General features: G+C 40.6%; 1 protein-coding gene across 1 annotated transcript in view; it reads left to right on the top strand.

The window, feature by feature from the left end:
* Positions 1-12,198, top strand: part of LOC124594881 (cytochrome P450 9e2-like) — a 95,768-nt gene that overhangs the window by 37,764 nt on the left and 45,806 nt on the right. Inside the window, exons 4-5 of the mRNA XM_047133353.1 lie at positions 9,411-9,619; positions 10,157-10,349. Of these exons, the coding sequence (XP_046989309.1) occupies positions 9,411-9,619; positions 10,157-10,349 (402 nt within the window). The remainder of the gene's footprint in view (positions 1-9,410; positions 9,620-10,156; positions 10,350-12,198) is intronic.

The raw sequence follows: 12,198 nt of genomic DNA, 5'->3' as shown, positions 1-12,198 counted from the left end.
CCCAAGTCAGTGTCGATGATGCTGCACCGCTCTTCTGAGAAGCGATCTCTGTGGCGGTGCAGAAAGCAACACCAACTCGACATTGTACTGGGCGCGCTCCACGGCTGCTGCTTTCGGAGATGTCACAAGTCACACGTGAACGTAACAGGCTCAGTCAAAAGAGACACCTAACCACATACCTGGCCGCCAAGAGTCGGTTCAGTCTCCTGCATCGACAAGTGAAAGCCGTCCCAATAAAGCTTCGCAGGGAGCGTTGGGAGGGCAAATAGGGCATGATGAAACCCCATGCCCAGCCTAGGGAGATGGATCGTCGCTTCACCAAGTAACGCCCTGGATTTCCTCCTTTACGTACACCGCAGGGCAAATATGCCGTGTGCCAAAGCCATAGCACTGGCTGATGTTCTCTACAGTCATTTTCAGCCTCTTGAGCGATCAATCGACCTTCCGCACGTGCAGCTTGTTGAAGACAGGTTTCAAATCTTCTTTGTCGATGACTTTTCCGAAGACGCTATTGGGCCAGCCACTGAGAGGGAGGTCATCTGCGACGTCTTCCTACTATCAAACCTCTTGCGCATGATAACATCGCGGATCGAGCTCTGAATTTACATTCAGCGGCGGCGATTACCTACGTCATGAAGTTGTTCTGTGTCATCTTCACCCAGAAGAATTACCCTCAAGCCTGGAAACACGCGGTTACGGTGGCAGCATATCTCCCTTGCAAGACACCCTGCTTATGGAGCAAGGCGGCGTATTACCTGATGAGCAATTTGGCTGCCGCCAGCAGCACTCAACTACTCAGTAGATGTTATCCGTAATAGAGGAGGCTACTCTAGCTTTTAGAAATAAAGTGTTTGTTTTTGGATGAGCCAAAGGCGTCTGACAGCGTCTGGCACCGTGAGCTGCTGTATAAGCTTTCCGTACAGGGCCTCTCACCAGTGTTTGTCGAACACGTCCACAGCTATCTTGAGCACTGCACCCTCATCGTTCTTAAGGGAGAAATGATGTCTACCGAATGGGACATTAACACTGGGGTACTACAGAGCTCCGTTTTTAGGTGCAGTGACGTGAGTAGCTCACACAACAGGCTTCCCAGATTCACTGACAGTCACGAACGCCACGTACACTGACGACATACTCTCACGCACAGCAGGTGGCCGATTGTTGTGCGGCGCCAACTGCAAGATACCTTCCACCATGTTGAACAATGAGCTGGGAACCGGAGGGTCAGTTTCAGTGTCGCCAAAAACCGAGCCATGCTCCTCACCAAGTGTCGTCTGCCAGCGGTCACCAATGTCTTTGGACATCCGAATGAACGGACCAAATTCATTAAGAACCTAGTGATCTTTTTAGAACAGTATTTCACAAGGCAGGAGTAAATCAGTCACGTGGACACGGAAAGGACGCAGCGGGTCTGCGTGCCTAATCCACTGCTCAGTGAGAGGTTTTCACCGTCAGTCAGTTGTGGGCTCTGCGTCTGCAGAAAAAGCATCCGGCCAGTGATGAAGCACGCCAGTGAAGTGTGAGGGAATTCAGCTCCAGGCCACATCAAGCCACTACAAATTATCCGTGCAGGCTTCCTAAAATAAAAACGAAATGAGGTGATGGTGCTCCAACTACGTACCCTGTGACTCAGAGCTGAAATATTAAAAGTTTTGCCTGGTTTCGTTGTCTAGTGGCTGGGATACGCAGTTGCCGCATTATGAGGCAAATACTGCATTTCAAACTAGTTAAGGTGCAAACTTCTTCAGGTGAACACCAAATTAAGACGCGTGGATAGTTCAATTACAGAAGGTAATTACTTAACTCAAGAACAAATCTGCAGCATTATAATTCATCCGGTGCTACCTTAGTGGGTTTAGAGAGCCGTAATCTTGCCATCTTGTTTCATTTAACACGTCAGTCTTTCCCGCACTTCCTGGCTATAAATTACACACATAACTGAATTGGCGTGGTAAGACCTGAAGCAGAAATCAGTTACCACTGACCCACATGTGGATACAAATAATGGGCCCCACCAGGGCAGACTCAATGACAGCTTTGTAACATGAGTAGTAAAACCAAACATATGACCAGTCACGAAATAGTGGAAGTAATAGCGCTCCACAAGCGCAGACTCAGTTACAATTTTGCAAGATGAACAACTAAAACACACAGATGGGCAAGTACTCGATAATAAGGTTGCTCAGCTTCATGTGGAGTTATCTATCAGTACTCGTGTGTCGATGCAGTCAGGGCGCAGTGACAGCATAGTGACGGCTGCACAGACCTCCAACCGTTGCTTTACCCGCCGATCTCTTTCGGGCAACAACGGAATTGTGCAACCGAAACGCTCTTGCATGCAAAAGGGGAGCCCCTTTGCAAATTACAGCTTCGTAAACAACGGTTCCCAACAACAACTGGGCCTCGCCATCACTCCAGGCACGGCCAGGCCGTTTTCTGGCACACGCGTCGGCTGCTCTGAGTACAGGACACCGCTCGCCACCTTCCTGCTGCCGCTGCTGACTCACGACTTTTCGCTGCCCGCCACTCGCCGCCTCGCCGACCACATATGCACCACAAGCCTCTCTGGCAAAGAGGTCCTACACAACCAGCGATTCCACCGGAGAGGTAAAAACCAAACCTTGCAGAAGGTTTCGACGGACAGCACGTATTCCATATTCCCTACGACTTTCCGGCACACTACCTGCTAGAGTTGGCTGGCGAACCCTGTGCCCTTGTTAGATGCCAACACGCGGCGAGAAGAGTCTACACCAAGACCCGATTTCCCCAGAATCCACTTATTCGCCAACACGAGTGGCTTATCGACAACCCTGAGCACTGCATGCTGCCATTGGCGCTACTCCATCGGTAAGCAGCGCCCACCGAGTTCGGTTAACCTCAGATAATACATGCACGCATGACGATACCGTGTATCACATATCAAGACTACTGTTGGCTAAGCCCCAGAGTTTATATTACGATAAGCTCGTTTTGAATTTGCTGTCCCAACTCAAAGAAGCATACCTACTTGCCTGTCTGCGACAACAAACGGCTGTCGTATTCAGTCTACACGCTTACAACATACGCGCCGGTTACCCATTTGTTGCGACCTACGCTGCGGACTTGGACAATGTCTGGTTTTCGCCTTTTGCTGGGTTTCTTACAACGCTACAACGGACTTGGCTCTTTATTCACGGCATTGCAGTATATCACAGTAGTGCATAACCGTTTCCAGACAAAAGCTAAAGTATTGCCACAAACAGAACTTGTAACTTGTGTTTTTATTTAAAAAAAAAAAAAAAGGATCGAGCGAGGTGGTGCAGTGGCTACGACACTGGGCCTGGAATCGGGAAGACGAAGGTTCACATACGCGTCCAGCAATCCAGATTTTGGTTTCCCATGATCGCCGTAAATCGTTCGAAGTAATTGGTGGGCTGGTTCCTTTGAAAAAGCGGCACAGACGATTTCCTCGAGATCCTTTCGTAATCTGAGCTTGTGTTCCATCTCTAATAACCTTGCCTTCGATGGATCGTTGAACTCTTATATTCGTTTCCTTCTTCAAATACGAGGAACGAAAGCACCTTTATAACATTAATCCTCCGTACTTCTATGTCGCTAAGAACGCTCGTTTCCCGCTGACTGAACTACGCACGAATTATATGCTCCAGAAAGACTGTCAAGAAGGAATCCAGACTGAGGTAAAGTCTGTAACATTGCACAACAAATTAATTGTAGTGATAGAGACGTTTATAAGCTCCTGTCTTTTCCCTGGATCACATATTTGTTTTCATGTATCTCCTGGTAAATCTTAACAATAATATCTCCATTCCACAATGGTCAGTCTTCGATTTTCGTATGCTTTTCACATTAAACGTACAAATCTCAACGCTACAATTCCATGGTAATACACATAGGAATCTTAAAACTCTATTTGGTTTTTACTCTTCTGTTTCTTTCTGTTTCTTACCTATCTGTCGTTGTCATCAACTAGTATTATGACTTCGTTTCCTGTGCGATTTTCTTTTCGATGCGTTGTTTACAAATTAATTTACTTAAACTGACTTTCAAACCTCCTTCAAAGCTTACTTTCCTTTTCGCTCTTCCATTCGTTGTCGAAATTTGTCTGCGTTAGATGCAATCAGTACAACACCATTAGCAAAACGATATTGGTTCAAACATATTCCGCAGAGATTATACAGATAAATAAACATTACTTTTGCTGGAATGATGTTTATGTTGTTTTATCTATTTATTTAGTCACTGTTTGTTTAGCCTGACTATATTAAGGCCTTAAGGTCGTCTCTTACATCTGACCAGGGACAACACATCAAGAAATGTTACACAACAGTTACAACAATAATAATTTGCATTATGACTGTCGTGAGTGATAAAATACCAGAGGTCATAGGGTTCAGAAAAGACCCTTTTTTAGGTTAGTGAGGACAGAAAGAAACCAAATTTTAAGAGAGGTTAGGACTGAGACAAACCTTCAGTTTGAGAAAGAAACCAAAAAACATAATTATAGCTTATTACATCAGCATAAACAGATATTGGTTAAGAATTTTCAACAGTCATCAGATATTTTAACTCCACTCAAATTTAACTCAGTCAATGTAAAATGTCAGCCATCTTTATTGCATCAAAATATTCGAGGACTGAGAAAGAAAATGAATGAATTAATTGTCTGCATAGATGAATTAGAGTCTTCAAACCCAGCTTACATAATCTGCCTCTCTGAACATCATGTGACCACTGGTATAGAACTTTTAAGTGTTACAGAGTTTAGGTTAGCATCTAACTTTTGTAGATCAGAAATGGAGAAAGGAGGAGTTGCCACATTCATCAGGAACTGTCATAAATTTAAGAACATAGACATTCATAAATTTTGTCTAGAACAGCATATGGAAGCATGTGCAACAGAAGTAGAATTTCACAAAAAACCCTTCATAATATTAAGTGTATATCGAGCACCTGCAGGTAACTTTAATCTGTTTGTAAACCACCTTGAAGCTGTACTGGCCCATTTAACAACCAAAAACAAAGAAATAGTGGTTGCTGGTGATTTCAATGTAGATTTCCTTAAAGACTCTCCCAATAAGAACTTATTTGAGTTAGTAACACTATCATTCAACTTAATTCCCACTGTAAAGTTCCCCACTATGGTAGCCACCTGCTCACAAACAGTCATTGATAATATCTTTATAGAAAAGTCCAATGAATAAAATTATATTACAAAACCGATAGCCAATGGCCTCTCAGACCATGACATGCAGTTCCTTCTGTTAAATGTTAATACTGAACAGGATATAAAATCTATTGAATCTGAGCTCAAGAGGGTAATCAATAAGCCAAAAATTGATTATTTTAGGACACTCCTGAGATATATTCACTGGAGTCGTTTTTACAGAGCTCATGCCATGATTGAATAATATAACACTTTTGCTAATAAAGTGCTTACCTTATTTGAACACTGTTTTCCCCCAAAACCAGCCAAGGTTAGAGCAAAGTCTACAAAGAAGCCATGGATTACTCAGGAAATAGAGGTATCTTGTAAAACAAAAAGAAAACTGTATCTGTCAATCCGAAACAGTTCTGATGGTGATGCTACAGCACATTACAAGAAATACTGCAAAATATTAAAGACTGTAATACAGACATCAAAACAAATATATTACAAGTAAAAGATAGTCATATCAGATAACAAAATAAAGACACTATGGGATATAGTGAAGTAGGAGACTGGTAGAACCAGACATTAAGAGGAACAAATAGCATTAAGAGTAAATGATACATTGGTGACAGATGTGTACAGTGTTGCAGAACTTTTTAAAAAACATTTTATAACTGTTACTGAAAAGTTGGGGTTGCCAGCTTCTGTAGATGCTGCTATGGAATACCTCAGACCACGCATTTCAAGTAACTTCTATAATATGAATTTGACCTTCACTACCCCAACAGAAGTAATGTCCATTATAAAATCTTTAAAATCAAAAACATCTAGTGGGTATGATGAAATATCAACAAAGCTAATTAAAGAATGTAATTCTGAGTTAAGTAACATATTAAGCTATCTGTGTAACCAGTCATTTATCAGTGGAATATTTCCTGAATGGTTAAAATATGCTGATGTTAAGCCACTGCTTAAGAAGAGAGATAAAAAAATAGCATCAAATTTCTGTCAAATTTCACTGTTGCCAGCATTCTCAAAAATTTTAGAAAAAGTAATGTACAGTCAGCTTCATAACGATCTTATCTCAAATAACATACTTTCAAAGTCACAGTTCGGATTTCTAAAGGGTTCTGATATTGAGAAGGCTGTCTACACTTACAGTGAAAATGTGATTAATTTATTAGATAAAAAATTGCAGGCAACTTGTATATTTTTTGATCTGTTAAAGGCATTTGACTGTGTAAATCACAATATCCTTTTAAGTAAATTAGAATGTTGTAGTGTAATAGAAAATGCTGTAAAATGGTTCAAATCTTATATCTCTGGCAGGAAACAATGGGTGTTATTAGGAAATAGACATATATCAAGCTATCTGGCATCATCCAACCGGGAACTAATTGCATGTGGGGTCCCACAAGGTTCCATTTTAGGACCCTTACTTTTTCTTGTGTATATCAATGACCTTTCATCAGTAACATTACCAGATGCCAAGTTCGTTTTTTTTGCCGATGATACAAACATTTCAATAAGTAGCAAATCAAGTGTAGTCTTAGAAAGATCAGCTAATAAAATATTTATGGACATTAATCACTGGCTCCTAGCCAATTCCTTGTCACTAAACTTTGAAAAAACACATTACATGCAGTTCAGAACTTGTAAGGGGTGTCCCACGAGTATATGCCCAACATATGATGACAAGCAGATAGAAGAAGAGGACAGTTTTAATTTTCTGGGATTACAGCTTGATAATAAATTCAACTGGGAGGAGCACACCACAGAACTGCTGAAGCATCTTAACAATTCTCTATTTGCAATGCGAATTATTTCAGACATAGGGGATATAAAAATGGGAAAGCTAGCATACTATGCTTATTTTCATTCCAATAATGTCATATTGGGACTATTTTTTGGGGTAATTCATCAAGCCAAGCTAAAGTTTTCTGGACACAAAAACGTGCAGTAAGAGTTATATGTGGTGTGAATTCAAGAACATCCTACAGAAACCTGTTTAGGGGACTAGGGACACTAACTACTGCTTCCCAACATATTTATTCTTTGATGAAATGTTTCATTAAAAATATATCACTTTTTAAAACCAACAGCTCAATTCATGGAATCAATACTAGACATAAGAATAATATTTACAAGGATTTAAAGTCACTTAGTCTTGTACAAAATGGTGTGCATTATTCAGGAACACACATTTTCAGTAACTTGCCAGCAGCCATAAAAAGCTTAACAACCAACGAAATTCAGTTTAAGAGAAGCCTAAAGGATTTATTGGTGGCCAACTCCTACTCCATTGATGAATTTCTCAGTAGAACCAACTGATTTGTGTGTGCATATATATAAGTACAATATAACTTCTGCACAATTTCAGTGCAGTAATGTGTTCATTGTAAATAAGTGTGTATGCGTGTGTGTGTGTGTGTGTGTGCGTGTGTGTGTGTGTGTGTGTGTGTGTGTAAGTACAATCTAACTTCTGCACCATTTCAGTGCAGTAATGTGTTCATTGTAAATAAGTATTATACTAGTTGTATTACACGTTTATTACCTTATAAATAAATAAAACTTTTTTTATTTTAAATTCATTGCTTTAGTATTTATAAAATGATTCTTTCATATAGTGTTCATTAAAAATGACGATCATTCCACTTGGGACCTGTGGAATGGTACATTAGCTTATTTGTTTGAGTTGTAAATATTTGTCATGTATTGTTGTTTTTATGACATGTTCTACATCCTGGAGGACCTCCTCACTATGGATCAATTGGAATGAAAGTAAATCTAATCTAATCTAATCTGAAAAAATAATAATAATTAGCAATAGTAATAATAATAGTTATTATTATTATGATAAAATGTAGGCGTTAAGAGTGATGCTGCTCTGTTTAGCACTTTTGAAACCTTGTTTAGTATTAGAAGAAGAGGAAGGGATGATGAAAGAGGGGACGACTGCAATGATAGGACAATGACTATTAGGAAGTAAGAAAATCTCAGTAGACTAGCGGAGAAAAAAGTGGTGGGGATGGGAGCGTTGATTGAGCTGCAAGAAGAGATAGATATTGTGATACATGGTGGGTCATGAGCTGTCTTGAAAGATTTCCATTTCTCTCATATTATGAGGACGATTGTTCGAAATTCGCGTTCCTGGGACAGAAAATGTTTAGAGGACATAGCAGTGTTGTGTAATGTTACATACAGAATATTATTTTGTTGACAACAAGTGTTTCAAATAAGTCGTTCAGACAGTAACGTAAGGGGCAAAGATAAATAGGAAGGAGCCCAGTGATTGAGTGGACGACACAGCAAACGCAGCGTGTGTGAATATCTACGTTTATCGGTAAGTAGTAATAATGATGGTTCACAGGCAGGAGTGATATGGTCGAAATAGTGTAGATCACAAAAATATCGCACACAAGCGTTCATCGCCAATTGCAGCGACATGAGCTCTCATACGAAAGTCCTTGGAGAATAGGATCATCATGATCAAGGATGCCGAGTATTAGAGACTTAACAAGTTTTTGTTTTAAGCCGGAAAGGAAATACTTTGTTATATTTATGAAGGGAATGAAGTGATGCTGACACCTTCTTTCAAACTACAGTTATGTGTTCAGCCCTGTCTAAGTGATGGTTCAGAATTATCCCCAAATTCTTTTCAGAAAAAGAAACGCGTATTTCTGAGCTGTTTCGGATTAAGTGTGGAACAGATTCTTGGAGCCTTTTTGAGTGACTAAGACTGCTTGCGTTTTAGATGGTTACACTCATATTCTGCACCCATTCTTATGAAGCAAGTAAGTAAGCATTTACGTTCTGGACAGCTGTTCTCAGATTTGTTGATTTTGCACTTAGGTATAACTGAGGGTCGTCAGCGAGTAAATGTTATTTGGAATAGGACAAAATAGTCGACAAATTTTTGTCACACTTGGAGGTATAATCTGTTTATTATATAAAGGGGGTTAATCCTTATTGCTACTGTGTTTGGTTCCCTCGACAATAAAAGGGCAGCCATGGTCGGGTGATCTCCTGCACTACGTCTCGACGCCTGTGAAATACCAGGAACATTTGACGGGGAAATTCACACTTACGATTCTTACCCCTTTTCTTCAATTAGCTATAGTAAGTTTTCGTAATATCTTAACCTATAATTTCATTCGACACTGTCAAGTCAGACCTGGGACTCAGTCGCAAGTTACGGCATCCAGCTAACTACATAAATTAGGGAAGAAAGTTAGTGATTCGGTATGTAATTATGTTGCAGTTCCTTCTGGAGGAAATCGGGTATTGACACTGGAAATGAAGGACCTATTCACACGCGTGACCAATGATGTCATTGCGACGACTGCATTTGGAGTAAAGGTGGACTCCTTGGCAGAACCAAACAACACATTCTACACAACGGGCCGTGAGCTGACAACAATCAAATCGGGAACGGTAATTGGATACATGCTAGTGCCAAGGCTTATGCAGGTATGTTATGCACATTAAGTTGTTACTAATTTAATTGTATACGACTACTTGTATTCCTTGTGATTGTGTTTATTTATTTTCTGTATATGCAGCTTGAAGCGTCGAATAAGAATTTGTACCAAGGCCAGTATTCATTCCCGGGGCCCCTGTTGGCTAGACAGATGCGCTAAACCTTTACATCACCCTGGCATCTGTTCTTGGGTTTTGTCCGATGTTGAGGTGCTATTCCTGTACTGTTAGAGAGCCTCTGCCACGATTTTCTAGCTTAGGGGAGAATACCAAATGGGCTGAGACGTGACTGGGAAGTTGGACTGAGGAGGCAGACCTGCTGCAGTTGTCCGTACGATGGTGTGAAGCCACTGTGCCAGGGCGGTGTAGTGGTTGGCGCACCTGCCTAGCCAGCAGGAGATCACATCCCAGCCTTGATACACGTTTTTCATTCTTCGTTTCAGTCTGCATGGAATGTTTGAGACTTGAAAAGATCTCTAGAACGGTATTGTTTCATATGATCTATTTATTTATTTTTGCATGCGACAGTTAATAGGTGCACAGTTCATCAACATGAAAGCAGTGGAGTTCTTCAGGACAATGTTGACCGAGACTATTAAAACGCGAGAGGAGCAGGGGATCGTGCGCCACGACATGATCCACCTCATGATGCAGGCCCGCCGAGGTGAACTGGTGCCAGAAGAAGGGGAGGCTAACGGCACCACCGACGGCAAAAGACGACGTGAGTAGAGCGTTCCAGCGTCCTCGTCACTTCCTTACACACCTGCCCCATCTTGACGAATCGATGTTCCCTATTCGAAAGAAACTTAAGCTTGTTCGAAGCACACAAAACCATTTTGCGCTAGTTAGAAATTAGTACTAAGTGCATAGACATTAGTTTGAACCTGAATGTTGTGACTGACATTCGTTGGCGTTTGTGTAAATGATACATACAGATGTTAATTTCATGTTTCAGGGAACACTTCCATGTTGCCTCACGTAACTATGAAACAAGTCCGTTTAAGCATTATGTTTAATGATTTGTTTGGGTGTTTCTTTACGTTCTGGGCATATAAGGATTACTAAATACCATAATGGCCTAAAGACCGTGCTGAAATACAAAGCAGTCAGAAACAGCCCAATACTTTGCACGTTTGTTGGCTTTAGAAAGGCATACAACCCAGTTGACAGACAAGCACTTTTTTGGTATTCTAGAAGAACAAGGGTTAGATCCAAACACCATTAACCTCGTCAAAGAAACACTGACCGATACTACCTCCAAGGTGAAATTCATGGGTGAAATATCGGAGCCCATCTTGATCGAAACTGCCGTCCGACAAGGTGACGGTGTGTCTCCTCTCTTATTCAGGCTTGCCTTGGACAAGGTCATCCGGGAATGGGAAAAGGAATTGAAGAATAAAAACTGCTGGAAACCTATACAAATGGGGCGAGTCAAGGATGACATCAGAATTTCATTTGGCAACTGGCCAGTTCTACGTGACGATGCTTTGCTGAGAGTATTTGTAAGTTTTGACGATGCCATTATGACTTTATCACATTAGGACATGGTGAAGAACAGATCTGAAGGTGGTCATTACTGACTGAAACCTGTCATCGTCAAAGGACTTTATATTGTGATCAAAGACTGAAATAAAAAACCATTTTTAAGAATATCATGTTTAGCTTTTGCTGACAACTTAGCCTTTCTAGTGGATTATGAGCTAATAGCAATTGAACAGGTTGAAACCCTTCAGGAATGGGCAGAGAAAGTTGCTCTGCAAATATTTTTTCTAACATCTGAGTCCATCAGCTCAAAAACTGACACCCAAAACCTGACTACAAAATATGATCATATCAATACAGTCTCATATTTTAAATGCTTAGGTGAAGTCCTTGAACTTACGGGGCGAGAGAATTTAGCACAAGACATTCGCCTCCAAAAACTAAAGAGAGCCTACGGAAAAATCTTCAAGGTGTACTATAAAAAAATTCTTGTCCAAAAACACTAAAATTAGGCACCATAATACAGTACTAAAACCTGAAGTCCTGTATGCCAGTGAAACATTGAAGGTCCACGTAAAAGGTTACCTAAAAAAAAACAAAGAAACGAAAGAAAAAACACTAAGGTACTAGGGACAAAGCAAACAGAAGAGGCCTATAGATTACAATCTCATCAAACTACTGAGAAATTGTCCAACCTTGCAGCAGACATTAGAAAAAGGCGATTAAAATTTTATGGACACGTCTCCAGGCTTCCGAAAACAAGACTTATGCACAAAATTCTTAAATACATAGAAGGATATAAAATCATACCCTGGCTACAAGAGGTCAAAAAGGACCTACAAAAAGCTCAGATAAATTATTCAGATATTTTGGACAGAAAGGTATTTAAGCAGAAAGCTGTCAGATGGGAAGTTAAGTCAGAGAACGAAGCTCCGAAGAAACCAGAAACATAATGGACAGAGAGCCCATGCAGAAAAAATGAAAGTAGTGTAGAAAAAAAGGAAAAAGAATCAAGAAGCTTTGCGTTATCCAACAGGATCTAATCACACATAATAATAATAATAATAATGGCCTAAAATCGATCACAA

This window comes from Schistocerca americana, chromosome 2 (assembly GCF_021461395.2).
Source record: "Schistocerca americana isolate TAMUIC-IGC-003095 chromosome 2, iqSchAmer2.1, whole genome shotgun sequence".
Taxonomy (NCBI): domain Eukaryota; kingdom Metazoa; phylum Arthropoda; class Insecta; order Orthoptera; family Acrididae; genus Schistocerca; species Schistocerca americana.
Note: the sequence above shows the minus strand (reverse complement) of the source record. Positions and strands in the feature narration are given on the sequence as shown.